The sequence below is a fragment of the Myotis lucifugus genome, unplaced genomic scaffold (genome assembly GCF_000147115.1).
Source record: "Myotis lucifugus unplaced genomic scaffold, Myoluc2.0 scaffold_128, whole genome shotgun sequence".
Classification (NCBI taxonomy): domain Eukaryota; kingdom Metazoa; phylum Chordata; class Mammalia; order Chiroptera; family Vespertilionidae; genus Myotis; species Myotis lucifugus.
In genome coordinates, this window is record NW_005871176.1 from 1,394,226 (window position 1) to 1,422,042 (window position 27,817).

Here is a 27,817-nt window from a genome sequence, read left to right on the forward strand (position 1 = left end):
CATCTAAAAGTCAGATTGATCAAGTATTATTATGACTAATCAAAAGAATCTAACTACAGGTAAAAGGGAGAAATAAAAGAAGATGAAAAGCTTTCTTCTACTGCAGTATCATCTGCAAAGACTATTTAAACCAGATCCTACCTAGATGAGCAAATAGGGTCTTCACTGTCCACTGGCACCTCTGCAAGTTTGCACTTGAACCTTAGTATGAATGTCTGTGTAAGCTCTGAACTCTAACTTCTTACAAAGGCAGAAATGCCATTGTGGCAAGAAAAGTTCCAAAAAAGGAGGTGATAAAAATTTCCTCTCCAACAAACATTTCTCAAAGTGAAATACTAATATATCAAGCCTCCTGAAGGACACATATTTTGTGTTTATTGTCAACTCCAATTTTTACCATCCTGGATGTCATGTTTATTAAACTTTCAAAGTGATTCCAATTCTGTGGCTAATAGTTGAGTGCTAATAGTGCACTCATCTACCCTTACTAGACACTTAAAAAAGAAATCGTCTAAAGCCATGATATAAAACAGTGCTTGAACTGCACCTACCCACCTACTTTACATCATAAAGCATTTACATTCAAGTCCTGAATATTCTAAGAGAATGGCTGATGTTGCCTTTGTGGAGATGTTTGATATATGGCAACTGTTATGCTCAGAGTTGATGTAGCACCTTGTAAGGAAAATTCCAAAGGATCTAAGCTTTATTTATAAACAACCTGACACAAAGAGCCTATTTGAAACTTCTGTCTAATCTAACTTAATATTTAGTAGCATTGCATGCCTTAAAAGGAACTGCAGGAGAGATGGCTCGCTTGGGAAACTAGACAGAAATAGCTTCAATGACCACTCAAAAGTTGGCATCTAAGCAGTAGCAGCATACAAGAAAGCTAACCTTAGGTGCTCCCCCACAATGCTGTATAAAAACAAAAATATTTGGATGTCGGGACTAAAGAGACATAAGACTTAGGGCATTTCCATGGCTCCAATGAACTGGCCTCTCTGGACAGTATGGACTATTTATAACTTGGACTTTAGAAGTAACTGGGAAACTCTGATCTATTTGCAAGAAGCCTCTTTGTGGATAATGACTTGAAACTATCGGTTTGTTTCCATCTTAGAAAAAACTGACAGGTCTCTCCATTTAGGGAGAAATAGGGGTCTTTGTAGGGGTTCTGATCTAAGGATGGCCTGGTTAGGTCTAATTTAATATTAAAAGCTAGCCTGGAGCCACTGCATTATCTCTAGCTGTAGAAGGAAGTAAAAATAGAAAAAGATGAAGTAGTTACTGAGACACAGAAGTGTTAATCTCATTTTCAGTCTAAATAAATGGTTGTGGTAGTACCGTCAGCAGCAGCTACAGTGCCAGTGAAAGTGTGGATACCATGACTGGAGGACACTTTTTCCTCAAGGGACCAACAAAGGGAAATGCAAATGTCTGAGACAGCTTAGAAAGGAAGCTGGCACCTCACAAATTCAAGTAAAACTGATGAAGCCAGTCTACACTTCTCAGGGTCTTTCCAGATATGAATCAATTTCTGAGTATAGTTTGAAGAGAGACATGAAACAGTAAATAATAATCCAGCATTTCCCAAATTTTCTGGTGACTATAGCACAATATCTGGGTAAAAACTAAGTTTTTTATAAAATAATATATGAGCATAACCAATGGACATAAGACACTGGGGGGTAGGGGAAGCCGGGGTATTGTCAAGGGCGGGGGGAAAAAAAGGACACATATGCAATACCCTTTGTAATGCCTTAAGCAATAAAAAAAATATAATAGTTATTGCAAATGTAGTTCTAGGGGGTTGAAATTATACTTTCAAGTTGGCTAGGGGCAGACCTCAATTTGTTTGTGCGGGTGTGTACACCCCTCATTGCTTTTACTGTTTATACTGGTTGGTTACTGGAGTGAACAACATATTTCTCTTTTAAAACTGGAAACCATCCTGGCCTTAAATGCCAACAACCACAGCAATTTTTGCCAAAGTTTCTTATTAAATTAACTGGGTCAGATAGCCTTAATCTAGTCAGGCACTGAATTCAGAGAAATTTAACTTACTGCTGAAAGACAACTTGAAAAAAATGTTTCTATTGATTTTTTAGAGAGAGGGAGAGGTTGAGAGAGATAGAAACATTGATTGGTTATCTCCTGTATACCCTCTACTAGGGATTGAATTGAAACCCAGGCATGTGCCCTGACTGGGAATCGAATCCATGACCTCTTGGTGCATGGGATGACGCTCAATCCACTGAGCCACACTGACCAGGCTGAAAGACAACTTTTTAATGATCCTGGCTGGTGTTTCTAAGTGGTTAGAGTGTCGGCCTGCTGACCGAAGGATCTCAGGTTTGATTCTCAGTCAAGGGTATGTCCCTGGGTTGAAGGTTCGATCTCTAGCCCCGGTTGGGGCACATGTGGGGGGTGACCAATTGATGTGCCACTCTCACATTGATGTTTCTCCTTCCCTCCCTTCCACTCTCTCTAAAAATCAATAGAAAAGATACCCTCTGGTGAAGATTAACAAAACAACAACAAAAAGTACATGAGCTTGGCAAAAAAGATTTACAAGGAGAAAAATAACTTGAATAATGCAGAATTCTTACTGCCATTCTGCTTAATGAGCTATCCCAAGTGAGTATGAGCTGGGAGATGTGGATCTGGTGTCCAGCCCCCAGGAAGTCTTAGTTCCTGTTCCCTTAGAGAGTGAGCATGTATCAGAGATGGCTGTGATTGTAAGTTTATATTGTACAACATGGCTCCTAAAACTAAATTTTTTAACATATGCAATCTTCCTCTTAAACATTGCTTTTAGAACCTAAGCCTGGGTAAGATTCTATGGCTGTACCACAAAGAACTGATCCATCCACTTGTGATGATGGTATAGCACAAAGAAATCAGAATCTGATCAAATGAGGATCAACACTAGTGACAGCCAGACTTCATCAAACTAACCATCAGCAGGAGTCATAATGAACCCAACCTGGAATAGACTAACTCATTAACAACTTGGAGTTACATACCCTTCTACAGTGCTAACATGAACAGACAAGCATTTATGGGCAAAAACAAATATGGTCTATTGAAAGGTTTAAGGCTTTCTGGGTTAAGTCAAATTTTCAAAAAGTTTTCACAAAGAAAAGTTTTTTCCTCAAAGAATAGCCAAGGGTTTACTTACTGGTGAGGCCTCAGGTTCCCCACGGTTAAGGGATCTCTGCTACCTTACTTATGTCATAATATAGGTCTAACAATTAGTATAAAAAAGCAGAAGATAACTTTTATGATTTAGTACAGTCTACAAATGCCATCATACCAACTAACATATTATCAATATTACACATCAACATGTTAGAGAGGGCACAATTTAATCTATGAAAAAAGCTAAAAACTTAAGGTGGATATGTGCTATTAAAATGAACTACTCAAGAGTCTAGTCAAGGAATACCACCATTCTTGAGGAGAATACTGACCCTTTGAAAAAGTCCTGCTTGCTGAGCTTCTCTGACTGCACCAGCTGATACAGTAACTGGCCCATGTGATCCCTGGTGATTTGGCTCCTTTCCAGGGTGGACTCAACCCCCACTCTCACAAACACGTGTAGCGGGCCCTGGGCATTCAGCTCCTCCACACACTGCATGGCTTCCTGTTCAAATAGCAAATAAAAGCTTATCCCAAATCTAGACAGAATTACCAGATGGTTAAAATAAGCTTAAAATCTTTTACTTATGACAAACTCAGCAGAAAGCTCAACAAACAAGACATTTTCACATATAGTTTTTAAAACATTAATACAACTCAGTAAAATGCAGGCTGATATAGACAATATTAATCATATTTTCAAAACAAAAGAAGTGTGTCTTTATAAGCAAATGTGTTTAGGTTAACAACTTTATTCAAGATCACTCAAAGGACCAGAGACAAAAACATATTTTTCTACACAATGTTTGCTTATTTTAGGATCATTTTAAAAACTAAAAATGGTGTATTATGAAATAGAAATTCAATGTCATGATTCAAAGGCCTTCCTTAAATTGGCAACTGAGGTAATTCTGTTTGGGTATGTTAATACTTGCAAAATCTTCAATGAAAAAGGTCTTCTTTGACAGTAAAGTATATATGCTTAGCTTAAGTACTAAAACCCCTTATGAAGTTCTTGGGGTTCTTACCCTGGGGTGACCTGGCTAGGTGATATATTTGGTGTGGAGAGTAAAAGCCTGGCAGCCAAAGTTGCTGAATCACAGTCAGTGTGCCAACCTGCCCTCACCTCTCAACTTGGAGTACAAAATCCTTTGGTTTCACCTCTAAAGAGAGCAGCTCTTCTGAGGGGGAAGATGCATGTGAGAAGGGCAGCCTCCTGATTGAAGGAGGGGTAAGGCCATGTAGGTGTTTCACTGATGCTTTATTGCCCCTCTGCTACTTTATTTAATACCTCCCCATGCCAACTTTCTATCTAGAAAAATTTCCAACTACAGACAAATTAAATAGTACAATGTACACCTAGATAGCTTCACTTCAATTGAGATTCATCCACTGTTAGTTTTTTCTCTACATCTAAGCAATTTAACATGCATACAATAGTCAATACAAATATTATTCGACATATATAGTACATACTTGAATTCCCATAATTGTTCCCAAATGTCCAATATAGCTGGTTGTTGTTTTAGGATCTGGTTAAAAACCTGGCATCACATGTCATGATGTCTCTTTAGACTCCTTTAATCTAGTCAGTCCTCTCTCTCTCTTTTTTACCCTTTTATGACATTGGCATTTTTGAAACATTCAGGCTAGTTGTCATTTCCAGCTCCATCTGCACCTCATGCACATTCATAGTCTGCTAAATAAATTGCCATCATTCTTCTAATTTCCAACTTCCAGAATGTTGCTGCTATCTATTCCCTATGCCTCTTATGCTTGTGGGTTTTTGCCTCATAGTAAGAGCATCATCATCATTATAATGCCTTTTAAGGAGAGAGTGGAAAGGAATGCAAGTATTCAATTCAATCTTCACTTTAACCTGAAGTGATTAAGTAAGTGTCTTTCAATGGGAATTCACTGAATCTGCATATAGGACCAACTAACTACATCACAATACCTCTAATGTCCAGCAGTTCATAATCCTGCCCTTCTCCCTAATTTTCTCATGGTTTGATTTTTCTTGTTGAGCTCTCAGCTGAAATGATATGGTCTCTGTGACTTCCCAACCATGGGCTCTTAAAATCACCTAATTTTACTTCTCCGCACTGAAACATTTTATTTGGTAGCTGTTTGTTTGTTTATTTATTACCTATATTTAGAGCAGCTTTGTCTTCATTTCCCACTAAAGACCCATAAAAACAGACCACGGCTACTCATTACATATACTACAGTATATCCAGGCAGTATTTCCTAAAATGTGGCTGGCACATTTTAGGTACTCAATGAAGATATGTCACAGAAGCTAAAAACAGGCTGTAGAGTCAGACAAATATAGGTTTGAATCATGGCTCGGTCACTACTGTGTGAGTCGAGGAGTGTACTTTAATCTCTCAGCCTTACCTTCCAAACAAAAGCTCAATAAATATTTTTATTATTGTTAACTAGTGGGGTCCCTCAGCCTGGCCTGCGGTATCGGGCCAAAACCGCCTCTCCGACACCCCCAAGGGATCCCGGATTGTGAGAGGGTGCAGGCCAGGCTGAGGGACCCCACTGGTGCAGGATCAGGGCTGGGAAGGGATGCAGGAGGTTGGCCAGGCAGGGAGGGACCCCGATAGGTCTCCAGGGCATGTCCAGCCTGTCTTGCTCAGTCCCAATTGGCTGGACTCTAGCAGCAAGCTAACCCATGGGTTGGAGCTTCTGCCCCCTGGTGGTCAGTGCACATCATAGCAAGTGGTTGAGCGACCTTAGCATATTATTAGCATATTACGCTTTGATTGGTTGAACGATGACCAGACGACCGGACACTTAGCATATTAGGCTTTTATTATATAGGATAATAATAGCATCTATTAAGATGTTAGGAAAAAACTCTTCCTTAGGATGAGCTCTCTAAGCCTTTAGTGTGACACACTAATACCCTAAAGATAATAAGATAAAGTATAGTTTATGCTCTAAAGCTAGCAGCCTGGCTTTGAATACTGAGTCTGCCACTTATCAGCAACATAACTTAAAGCATGCTACTTTACCTCTTTGCATCTAAGTTTCCTTATCTTTAAAAATGGCTATTATAATATTACTACCAGAAAGGTTTATACATATAATATTTGTAAAATAGCACAGAGTCCATAGTAAGACCTCATTATGCGTCATACCTGATTGTCCCTTCAACACTGCAGGCCGGACATAGGGCTAATGATGAATCCAAGAGTCCTCTTGTTGCACATAAGTGTTACTAAGGTCCTTTCTCCCTATATCTTCAGCTCATCACAGGGTCATATTTTTTCCTCTTTCAAAGTTTTGGCTGCTCACTGACTTTTCATATTCCTCAAATTATTTCTAAAGCCAAATTCCACTGCTTTCTTCCTTACTGTCTCTGCTGTTCATCTTTTCATCTTTCTTAGCCTTTCCTCTTTCTTGTGAGTCTCATATTTCTCTACTACCACACAGGAAAAAAAGCTGTGCTACCATTTTACAAAAATATTCTCCTTTCTAAGAATCTAACTAACAAATCACAGTATATGAAGTATATGCTTTGGCTCTTTTCTGTTAATGTTTATTTATTTTTGCTGGTTTTCAAGGGCTTCTACAAAGTCCTCCTCTCGAAATTGCTTGTCATGAAAACTTCCTATTTCTTCTAAATTTTGGACAATTTCACGGCTTGAAGTTTTTAGAAGGTTGGGCTATAGCTAATACCAAGCTGAATTTTTTATATGGAAAGCAGATAATAACTAGGTTGTCAAGAGAAACTTGAAAGAATTTTTTATTATATATGCCAAAGGACTTAATATATCTGACAAATATTTTTAACAAGCCTTTGTTTACTCCAGATCCCTAAATTAAATCTCATTATATGATCTCTCCAAAAGAGATCTACAGCATTTATTATAACTACAATTTAAATACCTAAATGTGCAGTTACCTGTTTAGGGTCTGTCTCTGCAACTAGACATTAGGTCACATGAAGCCAGGCAGTATATCTCTCTTATTCACTACCATCTTAAAGTGAAGATCAAAGAGACGCTCAGGGCTAACTAACGAAGGGCAAATGCAAAGCTATGTCTTGAAATGTTTGATTTAGGCTGTCTGACCCTGGCCCACTGTTTACTCCTCTGTGCCTGTTTTCTACTTATGAAATAAAGACCAAGTAGTATCAGCCATACTATAAAGTTAATAGAAGAATGACGATAAACTGACCATAAAGTTCATGAGAGGTAATAGACAGGGAACCAGAAATGCCTCATAATAATAATGTCTTGGTTTTGATCATTAATATCAGAGCCAATTTGGTTACCCCATAGTGGAGGATGGATTGGTACCCATTCTCTCTCCCTGCCACTTGATCTTGTCAACTACATAATTTAAAAGAGAGGACTAGGCAGAAATGTATGAAGGTTGTGCAAACTGGGCTGTGTAGGACTTGGATCACACATTCTAAGCCTTGTTAGTTCACAATGACAACTAAACAGAACCAAGTTACTATGTCTGTCATAGGGCTTTCTCTGTTGTTGCTTTCTTGAAAAATATCTCATTTACCTTAAAATCATTAATGTGTAGAAATTCATCAATGACAGATTTGGACTTCCTCTCCATTTCCTCTTCTGACAATGAAGGCTTGTCAGGGGCTGATGTTGTTGGAATTTCTGGTTTCACTACTAGTGAGGTTTAAAAAAGTAAGAAAGTGAAAATGACAAAAAGTATCATTAAAATGGTGATATCATAGTTGATAATGTTTACATGTTGTTATATCACTTTTTTCAGTAAAGGTATTAAAAATAGGTACAAATTTGACAAAGCAAGATACCTAAAAGCAGAATACAGAAACATCTATTTTAGAATAGATATACAGTAAGTAACTTTATGATCACAACAATTAAAAGGATACAGGATATGATAAACGTTTATAATTAAAGCTTTTTTGTTCCTTTCAGTATTTTGATTCCTCTCCATTGCTTCTAAGATGAAAAGCGCACCTGAGGCCTGTATAATTGTACACAGAGTTACACCCACACTGGCCTTTGGCAAGTGCTTGAACCTGACATGGCTCTGCCTCGTACCACTGTGCTCATGGTACTCGTTTGTCTGGAATGCTCCTGCTCTCTGTTCCATGCCTACCCCTTCCTACAAACCTGTTTTAACACCTATTGGTCCTTTCGTCCTTGGGAAGCTTTTCCTGCTAGCCCTCTGTCCATTTTAGGCAGTTCCTTTGTTAAATACGCCCCTAGAACTGTGTTCCTTTCCTTCACAGCATTTTTCTTAGTTTGTCCTGATAGGGATTATTTTGTGAAACTATTTGATAAAGGTCTTCCTGACCCAGAGACTGAAGGCTGAGAGCAGGGAATAAGTGCCCAGAAGTCACTAGTTGCTCAGTGTGCACACGGTAAATGGACAAATGATCAAGACAGTAAACATCCAAAGGGCAGCTGTGCTACATTATTCACTACATGGTATTTCCATGACCTATTTTATTATGTTCCCAAAATACTTAACACAGATAAGAAAGCTACATGTCCTTAAAGATGAAGGATCTGGAGTCTCTATCAGTTGGGGGAAGACATTTCAACTTGCTTTTGAAATCCACTTAAAGATTACAGTTAGAAGACACAATTTAAAGAGTAAAACAAATTTTAAAGTTATAAAAATGTTATAAACAACCAGTATTACTTCAGGGTGAAGAGTTAAAAGATGCTAAAAATGATCTTTAAACGATTTTTCATCACTATCATTATCATCATCATCACCACGACCTCTAGTACCTTTTGAAAACTTTGTATTTATCAGGTAATGTTCTCAGTAGTTACATGTATTGACTTCTCATTTAATTTTCATAACCTACACTTGTTATCCCCAGGTAGCAAATGAGGAAACTGAAACACAGATAGGTTAAACTCATGTGGCAATTTTTAGAGCATTATCTGAGTCTTCCTCTAAGCATATACATGCTAAACGTACAAAACCCACAGAGATTACCAAGGAAGATGAAAGTAACAAAAGACAATCTGATACTCTCTCTTTGGTTTGCCTTGCAGTGTCTCAATGTCAGAATTCCATACATTTGAGGGGCTCTACAAAGCATAAGCACTCTATGCACAGTGGGATGTTATGTAGAGAACGTGTAAGAATTTCAGATTGTTTACTTCATCATAATCATATTTAACAGAGAAAGAAGAAAATTTACAAACTGCTGAACAAAAGGATACCTGAGGAATGAGAACTAGGTTACAAAACTCTGAGGATGATGACTTTAACTTTTAAGGTGTCAGTGTGTGTGTTGTTACCATGAAATTTACTCAGGCACAAAGTCTCCTTTATATTTTTCCTTCCAAATTGAAGGCCCCATCCTTCATCCTATGTGTTTATACAGTCTCTCACCTGACTCCCTGGCTTTGCTCCGGTCAGCCTCAGCGATGTTCCTTTCCACATCCATGCCTCCTGTAAGCTGTTTCACAGTCTCCAGCATCTCTCTTCGTTGCTCTTCTTGAGACTGATTGTCTAACAGGTCTTTACTGCTGCTGCCCCTTATGAAAGTGTTCGGACGAGCTGTTGCAGGTGGAAGGGGTTTGTCATTCTTCTCCCTGCCTGTGCTTCCACGACTTAAAAGACAAAACACTTGTCAAAAGAAAGACCCCCATCTCCTTATGTATTTAAATTATAAAGCAACTTAATTTAATTAGTTTTTCTAAAGCATGCAGAATAATTTTTGAGAAAACTTTAGATATGTAAGGTATCAATTATATTTTAAAGTGTAATTATTTATAAAAACATGTAAATCAGTGCTTTAAAGAGAATATTCATAACTGAAACCTATAAGTTCATGTTGACCAATGTCACCTTAATAAATTTAATTAAAAAAAGAGAGTATTAAGATAGCTTGGGAAGAGATTAACCAAAGAACTTATATGTATCTATGTATAACCCATGGACATAGACAATTGTGTGATGAAGATATGGGGGAGGGGCAGATGCAGAGTGGAGGGGCTCAATGGGGAAAAAAAGTGGACATCAGTATACTTTCAACAATAAAGATAAATTTTAAAAAAGATAGCTTAATTTTTCTCTTAAATATGTTAAAGGGATACTAACTTAAAATTTTTAAATGACAATAGAAATTCCTTGTTCTACTTTTAAAAAATCTTTTAAGATAATGAAGACAGTGGTGAATATATGGACCAAATGAGTGAAAGAAAAACAGAATACTGAAAGAACATGGTATCACTATCTTAGAAATTATACAATACGTTATTTATTTAGAAACTTCAACTATATGAAAAATATCTGAGAACCAAGTAGTAGAAGTAATTTTTGAATAGCCAATATCACACACTTTAATTTTAAGAGAGAATCTTCCTGTTTCCCTATATAGTCTTCTTTTAGATAATTCTAACCAGACAAGCAGTTTCTCACCCATGGAAAATCAGAAGCAGAAAGTTAATTAAAAGGGGGAGAAGAGGTAGAAGTGTGACAACAGTCTAAGCACTGTAAAAAAAGCTATACATACTCAAAAAGCACAGCCATCGGGGGAAATTTATAGCAGAGCTAAGAGCCACAAAGACTTCAATAGCACAACTAATGCTCAATAACAATCCCAGTTATCATTAGAAAATTGACTGTGTCCTAGCTGCCGTTGCTGTTGGTTGAGCGATGTGCCATGCACTGAGAGGTCGCAGGTTCAATTCCAGGTCAGAGCACATGCCCTGGTTGTGGGCTCAATCACCAGCAGGGGGTGTGCAAGAGGCAGCCGGTCGATGTTTCTCTGTCTCAAGGACATTTCTACCTGCCTTCCTCTTTCGAAAATCAATAAAAACATATTTAAAAAACAAAGTTGACTTGTGCTAAGCATATTTTGTCTCAGGTGTCAAGGGAATAGTAACATAGCTTAGAAAGTCTACCTAGCCAAGCATTACATTAGTAAAAAATTAAAGTTTGAGAGCATAAAGAAACTTCAGCTCTACTTATATCAAAAATTTTGGGTTCACCCTGGTCAGGTGGCTCAGTTGGTAAGAGCATCACCTCATACACCAAAAGCTGGTGGGTTTGATTTCTGATCAGGGCACATACCTAGGTTGTGGGTTTGATCTGCTCAGGGCAAGTACTGGAGGCAACTGATGGATATTATCTCTCCCTTCTTCTCTCTCTAAAAACCAATAAAAACATATCCCTGAGTGAGGCTTAAAAATTTTTTTTTTTTGTTCTCTGTCACTATACTACAGGTCCTCATCAATTCTCAGGAGACTAGCCAAAAGAACTCTTGACTGTATGAATCCTATAAAAACAAAAGTCAGAGGATAGAATACATAGTAGTGAAAAAAAAAAAAGACAACCTCAAATATAACTAGAAGAATAGTGTGACAGTGAGGTGTGTGTGGGGGCTGTCAGACCTCCTTTTCATCTCCATGCTTGAGATTGCTAAATTACCCTAGAGCAGTGTTCGGCAAACTGCGGCTCGGCAAACCGTGGCTCGCGAGCCACATGTGGCTCTTTGGCCCCTTCAATGTGGCTCTTCCACAAAATAACAGCTCTTCCACAAAATACTGACTTCTGCGCATGGGCCACGAAGTTTCAATCGTACTGTACGTGCGCACCTGCACATGGTATTTTGTGGAAGAGCCACACTGAAGGGGCCAAAGAGCCGCATGTGGCTCGCGAGCCGCGGTTTGCCAACCACGGCCCTAGAGCAGTGGTTCTCAACCTTCTGGCCCTTTAAATAAAGTTCCTCATGTTGTGACCCAACCATAAAATTATTTTCGTTGCTATTTCATAACTGTAATGTTGCTACTGTTATGAATCGTAATGTAAATCTCTGATATGCAGGATGGTCTTAGGCGACCCCTGTGAAAGGGTCGTTCAACTGCCAAAGGGGTCGCGACCCACAGGTTGAGAACCGCTGCCCTAGAGTATCCTGTGGCATTAGCTTGGAGAGCCCTATACAGCTCCCAGGACCTTTTGAATCAGCCTGGCTTTCTTAAGGAGCAAACCATTAGGTATTTGCCAGATTAACGTACCCTTTCTTTCCATCCCATCCTAAATCTACCACCCAATTTTGTTCTTATTTGGAAATTACAGAATGTGAAGATTAAAGGAGGAAAAGAAAAAGGAAATCAATCTTAGGAATGATAGAAATCCATCCATAAGGATTATCATAATAATTTGTGTGGGCACCTGTGTGTGTGTGTGTGTGGTCCCACTCTTGTTGGGGTTCATCGGGGCCGGCAGCGCCTCTACTGTTGCCCGCTGCCAGCGCTGTGTCACAGACAGACAGACAGACAGACAGACAAGCAGGTGAGTCTTGAGCTAATATGGATAGCAAACTTCTTCTCCTTACCTGGTTAAAGTCCGCCGGGAATCAAACTCTAAAGGTGTGGATGTAGACCCTGAGGGTGCTGGAGGTTGTAAAGCAGAGAATCTGTTTAAGCTGGAAGCACTTGACCGTAAGGGATCTATAAGTGTTGAGGATTGAGAGAAAAATACAAAACCCATGACTAAAATGCAGCTTCTAATTCATCTGCCTCCCTGGGGTGGAGCTTGAGATGAGACACTTCTAACAAGTCTAACAAGGTGATGCCAATCTCCTGGTCCACAGGCCATATTTTGAGAAGCAGACTGTTAGAATTTGTATAAAAAAAATTAAAAAAATCTTTGCTCATTACAACAATTTGTTCTTGCTTCTTTAAAAACATAATTAAATTATCCTTTGGGTATGGGAGTGATAAACAGAAAGGATGGAGGCAAGCAAAAACAAAACAAAATATAGTTGATCCTTGAACAACACAGATTTGAACTGTGTAGGTCCACTTAAATATGGATTTTAAAATAAATACCTGTACTGCCTTTGATCCACAGTTGGGAGTTCTGCAGATGCTGAGAGCTAACTGTATGCATTGATCTGCACCATTCTATACAAGGAACTTGAGTATCCAGGAGTTTGGTATCTGCAGGGGGATCCTGGAACCAATCCTTCATGGATACCAAGGCACAACTTATGTTTTTGGGGATTCAAAATTATACATGGATTTTTGACTGCATGGGGTGGAGGCAAGCAAAAAAAATGTAGAAGTAATTTTTAAATAGCCAATATCACACACTTTATTCATTTTAAGAGAGAATCTTCCTATTTCCCCATTTAGTCTTCTTTTAGACAATTTTAACCAGCAGGACAAGCAGTTTCTCACCCACGGCAAATCAGAAGCAGAAAATTAATTAAAAGGGAGAGAAGAGGTAGAAGTGTGACAAATTCCTTTCATGGTTAGACGAGCTGAATTTTCTCATAAGTTGTGGGCTATAACATAAGAGATATCCTTAACCACAAATTGTTGAAGGATCAACTATATTTCACTTAAAAAAGGTAATAGAAATGTTATGATCTCATTTATGTAAAATTATGTATGTAGGTTTAAATGAATAATAATATTTTTTATTTAAAGAAAAAAAGGTCAAAATTACATAGTAAAAGGGAAATACAGAAAGAAGGTTAACAATGAAGTTTTTATTCTTTCCATAAGGCTTCTTCAGCTTTTAAGATGTGTTTGTCAAGGTCACATCCCAAGGTCCAATTTTTCAAAATATGACTTTTGGTAAAAGATTTTAAAAACAATTTCAATCTAATTATTTTTACAACAAGCTAAAATTAAATGCTCTGGCTATTAAAACGCATTGAAAGCGGGAAATGTATTTATACGTTTTAGTTATACGTTTAAGTTGACTGGTAGTAGAGCGCGGGCGATAAAAACTACCCGCAAACAATGTGTTAACATTCTTTTTCTCAGCAAAAATGAATTTGTCTTTTAAATTACTGGAGTCCCAGTAATTTCTGTAATTATATTGAACTAGGGGCCTGGTGCATGAATTCATGCACGGGAGGAGGGGGGTCCCTTGGCCTGGCCAATGATCAGGGCTGTGGGAGATTGGCCAGCGGCCAGGGGGAGGGGCCAGGAGCACACTGACCACCAGGGGGCAGCTCCTGCATTGAGCGCCTGCCCCCTAGTGGTCAGTGCATGTCATAGTGACTGGTTGATGGGTTGTTCAGTCGCTTAGGCTTTTATATATATAGACTTGTGAACAAAAACAAAGGAACCTAAGAGATTAAAGTCTTAAAATAGCCTATTTTTTTAAAAAAAAAAACACACCTAAGGAACACTTTTGAAGAGGAAGTCATGTTAGTCAGGGTCACCAGTAAGTTTGTGCAGGATTTGTTTATAGATCCTTTCCTAAAGTCACCATTAAATGATGTGGAAATGTGCTGTAAGGTGAATGCTAAAGGACCACAGGTTCCTGAGAAGGGAGGGGCTCTCTGTGCTTACCAGTCTCGCTTGCCTTTGCTCCACCGCTGCTGCCTTTTCCCCAACTGCCCAGCTGTGCTTTAGGTACCAGCTGAATTTTCTCATCAATTGTGGGCTGTAACATAAGTAACAAGATCAATTCTAGGCAATATTCTAGAAGAATACTTTATCTTTTAATTTTCAGCTCAGTAAAACTAATTTTAGCAACAAAATTTTGCTTGGAATGCTGATTTAAGAAACATAAATTGGAGCTGTTCACATTAAAGTGGGATTCCTATGGCCCCTAAAGCACTTCCTTGGAATCCAGCTTCCAGAAAACACAATTTGAAACCACTGGTCAGTCTAGAGAAAGTATTCAAGTCCTCTAAAATGGTGTGACAGTTTGCTAAATGTAAGCAGTTTCTAATGGTTCCTCTTGTATAACAACACCCATTGATATAAAAAATAAAAAAGGAATACACAAATACCACTAAATGAACTCATTAATCTCCTCATATGATTGTTGACAAAACAATTTCACATTTTAACACAGCCTAATATAGCCTGGGGCTAAGGATGGAAAGGTGGAATGGGAGTATTCATAAAGGGGACTAGAAAAACAAGAATACAATGTTAGATAGGGAGTTAAGGTCTCTTATCTTTCAGGTTTAACCCTCCATGCACATTTTTAGTGCAAGTGAATAGAACTACAATGTAACACAAAGGCTGTAATGCAGCTCTTTGTAATAAAGGTATTACTATATTCTGACAGTGCTATCTTGATAAATGACATACTTTCACATAAATCCCTTGTAGTTAACAATGAATTTGTTTAATGGTTTTGACTTTTTTCCAGGATATACTCATATAGAGTATATTGTGACTATCTGAATATACACAAAATTGGTTAAAAAAACAATTGATATATTTTTCAAAATATGAAGGAATATTATAGGTTTAATACCAGAGCTATTCTTTTTTAAAAAATATATATTTTATTGATTTTTTTACAGAGAGGAAGGGAGAAGGATAGAGAGTTAGAAACATCGATGAGAGAGAAACATCGATCAGCTGCCTCTGCACACTCCCCACTGGGGATGTGCCCGCAACCAAGGCACATGCCCCTAACCGGAATCGAACCCGGGACCCTTCAGTCCACAGGCCAACGCTCTATCCACTGAGCCAAACCGATCAGGGCATCAGCGCTACTCTTTTTTTAGAGTGTTCATTCACAGAAACAACAGTTAAAAACACAGACACATTAGATCATTGTCAATTGAGATGGAGTAACCATTTCATCTCTTCTGCATGCATGGTCTAGACAAAAAAAAAAAAAAACAACCCAAAAAAAAAAACCCACAGACAAATACTGATAACATTTACAAAGATACTGGGGCTGATGTTGGGGGAGTTCTTTACACATAAAATCTTGGTTAATACCCTCTCTTGCTGGAAATGAAAGTGGATGGGAATCAAGTCGTATTCAGCAATGGAATTCCTGATCTAAGACATAAACAACCAAAAGAAGGTACCAGAATCTGTGAGAATAGGATCCTAGCTAATTAACATCAAGAGAGATCGAGAGAGGTAATGTTTTATCCTGAAGCAATGCTTTGACAAAACCATAAAGATGCAAAGACATATTCCATCTTCTTCCAACTTTATCAAAGTCTGTTTTCTTTTTGTCAACTTCTTTCATTTGATGTTTTCACATTAACTTTAGATTGTCTTTAGCATCCTATTGGCAGGCTGCCAATTTTCAGAACAAGGAGTATATTATAACTAAGGATCAAACTAGACTTGCAAATAATTCGACAAACCCACTGAGCTATAGAAGTTTCCACTTTTACAAAATGTAATTCTGCTTTCTCTATGTTCTTCACCCTATTTAGAGTGATCAACTTCTGCTGAAAACATCTGCTAGGAGAAAATTTCCTCTCACTGGCCATGGAGTCTCAAGAGAGAGAAAGTTAAATTGAGTATATTAAACATTTATCACAGAATGATTTCTAGTAGGTCCTCTGTTATTTCTTTTAGGCCTTGGATATAGCAAACCATTAAGTCCTTTCATGGTTAGACTTAAACAGGTAGCTATTTCTTCCCCAGAGCTAAGGATACACTGTAGTAAACCCTCATAGAAATAAAAAGGACTAATGTTAGGAAAAGTATGTAAGAATACAATGAGCAATACTGACTTGCAGGAAAAAAATCTCATAAAATCTGCATTATGGCTATTTTATATGAGCAAGAAGGAATCTACCTTTTGCCTCTCAATAATATTTTGAAGCTGTTGTGTGTTTTATTATTATTATTTTTAAAAATATGTTTTTATTGACTTTTTAGAGAGGAAGGGAGAAGGATACAGAGATGGAGACATCAATGAGAGAGAATCGTTGATCAGTTGCCTCCTGCACGCCCCACACTGGGTATCAAGCCCACAACCAGGCGTGTGCCCTGACCAGAGTCAAACCTGGGACCTCTTGGTTCATGGGTCAATGCTCAACCACTGAGCCACATCGGCCAGGCTGCTGTTGTTGTGTTTTAAATGTAACACTCACCTTAGTGATTTTCAGGAATTTTGAGGGGTCCAGTACCCGACTATTCTTGGCCCCTTGTACAGTGTTCCACCCACCTTCATCCACTCTCTGGACACCTGCCGGGAGAATAGAGTGAGCCAATCTCTCATCTGTCTTAAGTAGGTTTGACAGTGAAAGAGTGAGCAATAGTGTCAACTCAGCAGCTCCAATCAAAACCAAGCAAAAAAACCAAAAGAAATGGTTAAAGCACTGCTGACAGTCTCTATAACTGCCACAATATGAAAATATCAAGCAGAAGCACTCTGCTTATATTGGATCTCTGATGAAACATTAATGACCGTGAAATCAAGTGATACAAATGAGTAGAGATTAAGTGCCAAGCTAGCCAAGGGAGGGACAAAGCTAGCTTTTAAAGAGTTAATGATTGTGTTGATAGAGTTTATGATTAGAACACTTTGGGAGAAATCAGATGGAAATTATTTATTCCAAAGTTTATTTCATTTTAAGGTGTCAAATGACAGTATGCTTCAATCATCCCTCGAAACCTGCTTCTTCAACCTTTCAGCTTCTCAGCAGAAAACCTTGACACCTCTTTCTCACACTTTGCATCCATTTGTTAGCAAATCTTGTCAGTTTAACCATTACAATATATTCAGCATCTAGCCCCTTCTAACTACTACCAATACTACCAATTTGATTTAAGCCACAAATATTTCCTCAATTAGTACAAAAATCTCTTCAATGGCTCCCCTGCTTCCTTATCTGTTTCATCCTGGCAGTCAGTGTGACCCTTGTAAAGGACAAACCAGGTCCTGTGGCACTTCTCTGCTCAAAACACTTCTGTAACCTATTTCACTCAGAGGAAAAAGATTTCTTATAAATGGCCTATAAACTAAATAATCTGACCCTGACTCTCAGACCCCATCTTCTGCCACTCTACCCCTCTGCCATTTGATCCAGCCCCACTGGCCACCTTGCTGTTCCTTAAAAATGGTGTTTCAGGGCCTTTGTGCTTACGATATTCCACTTTGCCTAAGACTCTCTTTCCCCACATACACGATGTCCCAAAAAATGTATACATTCTTTAACAGCCAATAGCTCAATTCTGCAAATAAAATGTATTTTAATAAACACTGCCTTTATAATTATTCAAAGTGTGTGTATACATTTTTTTGGGACAACCTACATATACATGACTTAGCTTCCTCACTTGCTCAAAAAATACCAACTTTAATAGGTTTCCCAACTTCCCTATTGAAAATTGCAACCTCTACCCACAAAGCCTTGTACTCCCCACTCCCTCTCTCAGCTTAATTTTTTTCTATAGAACAAATTTATCTGACAAATATTTATGCTTAAGTATTTGTTTATTGTCTCCCCCCACCCCGTCCCCAGTAAGATGTAAACTGCATGAGGGAAGTGACTTTCTCCTGTTAAGTGAAAGGCACTCAATAAATATTTGTTAAATAAAATAAATGAATGAAAGACCACCAATCTATTAAAAAAATATTTCTCATCCTCATATACTTCTTGGTTTTCTCTGTGCTATCTGATATTACTGATCATGAGCAGACTTGCTTCTTCCTTGTGTCTATGACACTTATATCCTAGTATGTACTCCTCCTTCTCCACTTGTTTCTTATCTGTCACTTTTCCAAGAGTTCTTTCCTTCCTTTAATCAACTATGGACATCCTCCTGGATTAGGCTTCATCTTTTCCCTCTCAATCTATTTTGATAATAAATAAAAGTCATTACCTAAAAGGCATTATGTTAGGTACTAGGGTAGGAAGGTAAGTGTGGTGTCCCATGAAATTTAAAAGTACTATTTCTTCCCTGGAGGATTAATCTATCATAACTTCATGATGAGATCTACTGTGTCTGCGATAAATAACAGCTAATGGTTACTGAGTATTCACTAATGCCAGTTGTTACACTCAACATGTTACATATACTACCTCATTTCATCCTCACACAAATTCCTCAGTACTAATATTAGATCCATTTTACATATTAAGTGACTTGTGCTAGGTCACACAGCTAGGATGTCGGAGAGCTGAAATTCAAACTAGACAGTTTGGCTCCAGAGTCTATGCTTTCTCCCACTATACTATCTGACCCAGTCACTGGCCTGCTCACTCACAGTGAACAAAATGAGATTCCCATTTGGATGCCCTATTGTCATCTAAAATTAAGCAGGCTTCAAATAAATATGATCATTTTCCTCCAAAAATGGTTTCCTCTTCCAATGTTCCTCAATTTAGTCCATGGACTTTCTATTTTCCCTTTTATTTCATCTTTCATTTATTTTCCTTTTTATTCCTATTGCTATTAAGTCTCAACTCCTCCCACATAGGATTTCAGGAACAGCAAGATTTCTGAGTTTGGTGTACCCTTCTGATTCATCATGTGAAAAGCAATAGACTTATTTTATTTATATATCTCCAACATGACATTACTCCTTTGCTCAAAAACTTACCATAACTCCTTAATGTCTATCAAATCGACTCAAAAATTCATAATCTGGCTCCAGACATTTTTTCATTCGTTTTGAACACTTAAGTTTTTCCCAATCAGGTTTTATTCCTCTTTAAAATATATGTTTAATTTCGTAACTAAAATTCTTCCTTCTCTTCCAAATATCTACCATCCTCAAATAGTGTCCCTTCCTCAAATATAGATTTATTCCAGTTTTCTCTCTCTCTTCTTCTCTGAATTTTTATGACCTTAATGGAGAATACATCTCATAATTGGTAATATTTTCCATTTGTTTGACAAATGTTCCCTATATTAGGTTTGCCTTCCCAGGTAAACTTTAAGTTTTTAGAGGGAAGGAACTATATCTTCCACACCTTTTCATATCTCCCAATACTGAGTATATAGAAGATGCTCAATAAAGTCTTGTTGATTATTGACTTTGAAATAGTCAAAGAAATCATGTTTAGTTCTTGCATTCTCTGCTGTAACTCAATACCCCATCTCCAGATGATTCTTCACTTATCAATTACCACTCTATTCTTTGGGTTATTCTGTCTGATTTCATTTAACGTCTAAATATAGAATTCTTAATATTTGTCCCTCAAACTTCTAAGTCCTCTAATGCCCAGTGGACTCCACCCCTCACCTGGTCTTCTCTTCTCTTTGGTCATGAGCTGTTGGACCTTCCTTTGCTCTTCTTGTTCTTCTATTTTAGCCTCTTTGTGAATCTGCTCAATAGTTTTAGGCCCTTGATCTGCTCTTCGAGATACCCAATTACACTATAAAAGGAGAAAATAAGGTTATCAGCCAGATTAACTAAAAAGAAAATTTAAAAATTTTTGAAAATCTATTTTATACTTATAAAATCTGTTACTTCAGTTTTTCATCTGAATTACAGATAGCACTGTGTGCAATTTGGGGATTAGATCTAAATAATTAAATTCTTCTCAATCAACCCTGAACTACTGTATACTGAGCCTTCCAATAGTCAATGGATAAAAAGACAGAGTGAAAGACTAGCCCAAATGTATTTTTTTATTACTTTGTATATTTGCAAAGAGGAGAGAGAAGAGGAATCAAGAAAGGTCAGGATTCTTTCGCCTTGCCTTAATCTGGGATACTGCGACCCAGTTCATACCACACTCCATGGGGGTTCTAAATCGAGGATGACTAGCATTTTTCTTTCATATCATGGTCTGGTAACCTACACAAAGTGCCACACCACTCTGTCCTTTTGGTTATCCTGTGAAGGACAAAACAAGCTGTGTCCTTATAATTATACTTTTCTCTTTCCCAGCTGCAATCCCAATATCCTATATAATAAAAGCCTAATATGTAAATTGTCCCCTTGGGCGGTCGTCGACTGCTTGCTATGACGTGTGCTGACCACTAGGGGGTGGCATGCCGGGCGTCAGTGACACAGCGCTGGCAGCGGGCAACAGTAGAGGCGCTGCCGGCCCCGATGAACCCCAACAAGAGTGGGACCACAGCGGGATGATGGAGCGGGTGAGTGGGCAGTGCCAGGCCAAGGAGGGTGTGAGCAGGGGTGCAGGTGCTGCCCAGGGCCCAGAGGTCAGCTGGGACCCACCCTTCCACGCCAGACACTCGTGCTTTGATCGCCAGCCACGCCTAGGGACTGCACCTGTGCATGAATTTCGTGCACCAGGCCTTCTAGTTTAATGTAAGTACAAGTGGTTGAAGGATTGCGCAGAGACGTTTTTCATATTTACATTTTTATACTAGCTAGAGGAAAGGATGGTTTAAATCAGCATTGAAATTCTGATAAACTGGCAGTGGCTTTGGTAATAAGGATTCTGAGATCACATCTGGGCTTAACAAGATAAAGAACCATAACCAATGCTATCTGATTTGGTTGCAGAGCAGGGCAGGAGTAGGACCTATATTCATTTTCTGTACTTTATGATCAGCTGCAGTATATTCCTTGCAGGAGTTAAAATATGAAGAGACAAAAGAAGTGGTAGTGGTAAAAACTGTTTCTGGTATGAGAAATGAAGAAAATGAAAGCAGGACAACAGGAGGCTATATAGGAAAAACAACAGAGGAGAAAACAACATCTCTTCTGAGCTAGACACCTCACTGAATCTTTACAATACATCTGCAAGGTAGGCAACACACCTATATTAGAGACTTAAAATATAAGGCTCGGGGAAGTTAAATGTATTCATTTTGAAGATGAGGCTTCCTGATTATTTAGCATCCTGAGACTAAATTTAATTGACCACAGTTTGAATTCAGAATGGCAGATTTCAAAATTGCAATGTGGTTTGATAATCAGAGTAAAGAGAAGAAACACATAACAGGCAGATATATGTGCCTTCAGTCCTTTCACACAGCTCTCCATGAAACTTTGTCAATTTAATTTCTGACTCCAAGAGCAAAAGCATTTAAGTTTTTACACGTGTAAATACGAGGAGGAACTCTCCAACCCAACTCCTTAACAGACTGGAGTGGTAGGCTCATTGTTTTCTACTTACCAGCCGTAGGTCTATCACATCCTGAAGCATGAATCGAATCCTAGATGAGGTTTTTCTTTCTTTCACAATTTTCTCCATCTGATTAAAATACTGGTCCATACGTGGCTACAAGAGACAAAATAATTAGTATTCTTGACTGAGGAATTCAAATGTAATTTTTACCATGTAGAATTTTTAAATGGTCTAGGAATATAAGTAGGGCCAAAAGGTAATGTGGTAGAATTTTTAATTGAGCATATGACACCCAAAATAAAAGATAAAAATTTCAGGCAGCTGGCTGTGGTCAAAGAACTAATTATAGGCCAAACATAAATGGAAATGTCATATTGCAGCTCCCTGGAACCTTAAGAGAGAGGTGGCTATGTCCTTTGTCCCTTCCCCACTGTTTCTGCTGAGAACATAAGGACAAGGGGCTACACCTTAGGAATAAACAGAATATTAAGCTGGAGAAACTTGGTGTTTTGATCATTAGTATTTTGAGTTTAAAGAGTTCTCCAAAAATCTAAGACCACCCTCAGATTTCACTTCTGAATTTTACTTGCACATATGAGAAATAAACCTCAATCTTGAATAAACTACTAACATTTGGGGTTTTCTGTCACATCAAAACATAATCCTACCTATGAAATATTTCTGACATTTCTTTGAAGCATTTCTAATTTCCCAACCCCTTATTTGTAGAGCATGTTATGTTTTGAATTACGGTATTTTTATTATTTCTTATATTGTGGTTAGATAGCTGTATCATTAAGTAGATCATGGACTTAAGAAAGCTACTGGGTTTTCTTCATTTCTGTATCACCCTCAATCCTGACCATTAGTAGTTTTTCCCCCTTTATTTCTGCTCATAATTTGCGTATACAAGTGACCTGTGAAATGGTAATGCAGAAAAAGGACAAGGCACAAATAATCTGAACAACTCATGAATTGACTTTTATGTAATTTGGGAGCTCTTCACTTCTGACGTTAATGGAAATGAGGTAAGGGCATGATGGTCAAACACTAACAATGAGAAGGGCAACAGAGAAAAATAAGCAGCCTCGACAACTGGGGCATGATGGACCACTTCCTTTGACTGTCTTAGTTCTTTTGTAATAGACAGACTCCCTGCTGGAGGTTTCCGATTTTGGACTTTTACCTTTGCTTTCTCAAAATCCAGATCTTTGCCAATGGTGGTGAGCAGGCGACACAGGCACTCTAGGGATTCTTCATCATGGTTCTTCAGCAGCTTCACTACACAGTCATGCATGATGGCTTCAGTCAGCATCTTGAGTTTAAAGAGTTCTCCAATGAACTTGATGTTACCAATGGATCTCCGCCGGGCTTTGTCCTTAGCTTCTTCCAGTTCATCATGAAGCCTTGTCCTCTCCTCTGGCTGTTGTATAAGGAACAGAATGATGATGAAAACTGTATTGCATAACTGACGCTAAGAATGTACACTGAAATTCACGGTCCTTACCCTTTCTGGGATCAGGATAACCTTTGAGAATCTGACTGCAACTAAAGTCCTACTCCTCAGAAAAATGAACGATACTTAAAAGTTTACATCCATTTCAGGAGATTTCTGGCACTCAGCGACCTTTCTTAAGATGGTTCTGAATCTCTGACTTAGAAAGAAGCTTGAGTAACTCTAACATGCAGTATTAAAAGAAATAACATTTTCTTCTATACATCAATATAGTTTATGCACATGAAAAAAAGGCCACAGGCACCTACAGTAGGGAGATGTAGTAGCAAGCGACATAAAATTCTATTTGATAACACTCAAACTGCACAAGCACTTTCTTTCTGTGAAAAGACTTACAGCACTGGCAGCCTCGAGTTCTCTCTGCTTCTTCTCAAAGACATCATCATCTGCTTTATCTTTTTCAAACTCCTTCTGGCAACGGTTCAATAGCAGCTTCCGGAAATTCACTGTGTTCCCAGGCTTGTCTGCCATGGGTACTTTCAGCTGCATCCAGATGGGAAAATGTAAAAGCAGCAAGATTACTTAAATATGTTCAATGATTTCCCCAAAATATCAATTTTATTTATTTGCAAAATAATGCTGACTGGACCACAGGTAAGCATTCAAGAAATATAAATTTAGTGTCAGGCATTTCATGTTTCAATGGTAAGATGTCTTAAATTTTATGCAGAAAAGATGCACACTCCTCTCATATAAATGTACTCTATCTTTTATGGCTGATTGTGCCTTTAGCTGACTTTGAAATCCATGTAAGATTATTATAAATATGACCCCGTACTTATCTAGACGTTTTTAGCTCTGTAGGGCTATTACTTTTGTTTTTCTTACTATTATTGTAGGTACTTGGTTTAAAGGAACAAATAGAAATGGCATGAATTTCATGGTCAAAGGGAAAAGGTTGTAGGTGAGATCCTTATTCTAGGAAATAGCAGAAGGGGGAACACATTTTTGAGATATCTTTTTGAGATATCTTTTCCTCAGGGGAATGTCAAGATACTGCAATGCTAGTACTTACTTTAACTATCAAGATATGATGTTTATTAATTATTTCAATTGACTAAAATATTCTATTTTACAGATGAAATTCCCCCGAGCACCATTTTAAACAGCTATAACATGGCAAAATGATTTTTTCTGGAATCACAAAGTGGCTCCAAAAGTTCTGAAATGCATGGTATTTGCCCTAGGTCTAGTGAAAAACAGGATGCATTGTATTTATACTCACAATAGTTAATGTTATTCACCTGAATGGACTTAAACAGCTGCTGATGAAGGCTGAATGGCTAGAGAAACTTATTGAGAATGGAGACTATGATGCTATAGTATATCTGTGCTAGAACTGATGGTACATTCTTTAACACAGTCCCTATGACATATGAGAGACCATTTAACAACTGCCCAGTCTAGTCAACCAATGGACCAAGTGTTTCATTACATTTTAGACAACCACAGAAACACTAACATGTCCTTATCGCCAAACTCAGGCATACAACTGGAAGTGACTATAGGTCATTTCATAGTCAAGCCTACTCTGATCACACAAGAAGTTAGGCATTTAATCAGCCTTCCAGAAAAGAAACACCACTACATGAAGACAAAGAATTTCCAAAGCAAAAGCCAAAAGACTCTATTTTCTAACATTATAGGACCCAGAATATACAACATGACACAAAAGAGAACCAAGAGGCACATTCACGAGCAAGGTGGTACATAATAGAGAACCAACATGATGTTAGGTTCCAGAACAAACTAAAATGGCTCTAAAAATCAGCAGTTATATCCAATATGCTACTTTATTTATTATTTTTTAAAGATTATTTTTAATCCTCACCTGAGGATACATTTCCTACTGATTTTAGAGAGAGAGAAAGGGAGAGGGAAAGAGAGAGAAAGAGAGAGAGTAGGAGGGAGAGAGGGAAAAACAACAATTCCAGCTGTTATGTGACTTTGATCAAGTTACTTAGCTTCATCAAACCTGTTTCTTTCTAAAAATGAGGATAACACCTATCTCTTAGGACATTTGGAAGGATGAAATGAAATGGTCTAAGTAAAGCAAATAGTAGTGGCTGGCACATGGAGTCCAATAAACAAATATAACTATAGTTAAAAAATTGGAGCTGTATTTGACAAAAGTTTATGATTAAAAATTAAGAGTAACCTATATTGTAATATAGATACCAAAGAAAGTATATAACAAAGCTCACAAAGCCACTGGGGAGAGAACCACAAGAGGCAAGATAAATGAGTATCTGCTATTCTCAAATAAAGGTCATAGCACATTTCACATGTGTAGGACCTAAAGAGCATGTAATTGTGCATAAGCTATTTAGGTATATTCATATGGAAGTGCTAAAACTGAACAACTGGCAGAATGTGCACAGATCTGCATGTCTGTATCTCTCATAATGGAATACCTAGCTACACAATCCTCTAAAGACTTGTTTTGGAACATGATCTTAATGTCCTCCGGGGATGGTTAACAGGGAAATAGGGAATAGGCCAATGAGAACATATTCTCTTAGAATAGTGATGCATGATAATTTTTTTATTATAAATACAACGGGATGATGACATTATTAAGTTAGCATGTGTTGTCCCTGGGCACTGACTGGTCAGGAGACCCAATGAAACTGGCTAGAAGAGAACTTGAAGAGTGGGTGTCTTACTCTGCTAAAGCTATGGTAACAATACCACAGACTGGTGGCTTAAACAAAAGGTATTTGTTTCTCACAGTTCTGGAGGCTGGAAGTCCAAGATCAAGGTGCAGACAGATTTGGTTCTTGGTGAGAGCCTTCTTCCTGGTTTGCAGACAGCTGCCTTCTGCAGTATCCTCATGTGATGAAAAGGAAGCTCTAGTGTCTTCCTCTTTTTATAAAAGCACTAATCCCATCATGGGGGGACTATATGAACGTTTTTGGGGGATGACAAACATTTAGCCCGTAACAGTGGGCAAGGTAGATGCTTGCAAATGTGCCCATGGCTAATAGAAAAAAATGAAAGGTGATGTGCAATGGTTAGAAAAAGATCTCCAGACATCTTTAGTTTTCATTTAACTATAGTCCATGATTAAAAGTAAGATGTTTCAAACGGGCTGTTGGACAGATGGCTTCTCAGGGAGGAAGTCGGGGAATACCTGTATTTTAGTAAGGCTGCTTGGTAAGCTAGATTTTCTGGGGAGCACCTACCTTTTCACTTTTACTCAGCAGTAAACTATCAGTGTGACATTATATTACACTGTAAACTAACAGTGCATCATCTCATATTGTGTTGAGACCCGTCCACATACTGGTCAGCCAGCAATCTTGAATATGAGTGTTGTCTGCAACCGGCAGTCATTTTCTTTAAGCAACAAGACCTGTGCTCCTGATATATGTGTTAGTGTTGAGGGATACTTCTTATCCCTATAAGGATAAATCCCAGAAAATCATCAAGAGCTGTCAGCTGTGTGTTAATTATGGCAATCAAATAGGAGAGTAGAAAATAGAAAGCCACTCTTGGACTTGCTTAGCATGAATAAGACTTTCAATGCTGTCTCAATACATAAAGATGCTAATGGTAACACTGTGGCTCAGTAGCATGTTCTGGTCTGAGGTAAAGTATTTGGAGTGACTAATACAATATAAACCAGTGGCACATCCATGCTAAATCTAGAATGTGATATAAACAGGAATAAACCAATTGTCCAATATAACATGGGTCCATTGTGACAATACTATCCTCCACCAGTGGTTATGTCCTGATCTTTGCAAATTACCTGCTAAAACTGAACATAACATATTCCATCTGTACTATGAACACATTTATCAAAATACATCTCTACTAGAAACATCTGAAGTGGCATAGTGGTATATAGTACTGAGGGATGCCGACAAGATTGAAAAAGGCGTGGGCTAATTATGAAAGGCTAAGCTGTTTCTCAGCAATCTTTTCTTCAAAGCATTCTTCATCTTCCATCAAGCGAGTTGCACATCCCTTCTCCTCCAGCTGACTCCAGCCACTTGCTGTTGCCCAAAGCCAGTGCTTCTTGTCTGTAATTCCAGGCTTTATTTCTGATGAGATCTAATTGTGTCTATTGCTATGCTCAGTCCTGCCACTCTTTTCACATAATAGAACATAGAATGCTCAAAAATCTACCTTGAGTGCCATTCTTTATAGCTGAAGTATGCATGCCTGACACAGCAGAGATAAAATGTAACAAAATTATAGTCTTAGGGTATAAAATCAACTCAAACTGTTAGTTTTTCTTTCATTCATGCGTTCACCCATGCACAAAATGTCTGAGGGTCTATTATGTGCCAGAAACCATTCTGGGCACTAAGAATTCAGCAGTGAAAAAAAAATTCCCTACGCCTAGTAGCTTACATTCTAATGGGTTCTGAGATGGGGATTTTAATTTAAATTATGATTAAAACAAAGCACAACAATTTAACGTTACCAATAATCCA

General features: G+C 38.1%; 1 protein-coding gene across 10 annotated transcripts in view; it reads right to left on the reverse strand.

Annotated features, from left to right (window-relative positions):
* Positions 1–27,817, reverse strand: part of EIF4G3 (eukaryotic translation initiation factor 4 gamma 3) — a 271,609-nt gene that overhangs the window by 19,731 nt on the left and 224,061 nt on the right. For all 10 annotated transcript variants that reach the window (XM_023758375.1, XM_023758374.1, XM_023758378.1 and 7 more), the window contains 10 exons: positions 23,709–23,855; positions 23,043–23,279; positions 21,905–22,009; positions 20,056–20,188; positions 16,955–17,049; positions 14,439–14,532; positions 12,464–12,578; positions 9,514–9,734; positions 7,678–7,796; positions 3,477–3,649 (listed from right to left, as the gene is read on the reverse strand). In XM_023758375.1, the coding sequence (XP_023614143.1) occupies positions 3,477–3,649; positions 7,678–7,796; positions 9,514–9,734; positions 12,464–12,578; positions 14,439–14,532; positions 16,955–17,049; positions 20,056–20,188; positions 21,905–22,009; positions 23,043–23,279; positions 23,709–23,855 (1,439 nt within the window). The remainder of the gene's footprint in view (positions 1–3,476; positions 3,650–7,677; positions 7,797–9,513; positions 9,735–12,463; positions 12,579–14,438; positions 14,533–16,954; positions 17,050–20,055; positions 20,189–21,904; positions 22,010–23,042; positions 23,280–23,708; positions 23,856–27,817) is intronic.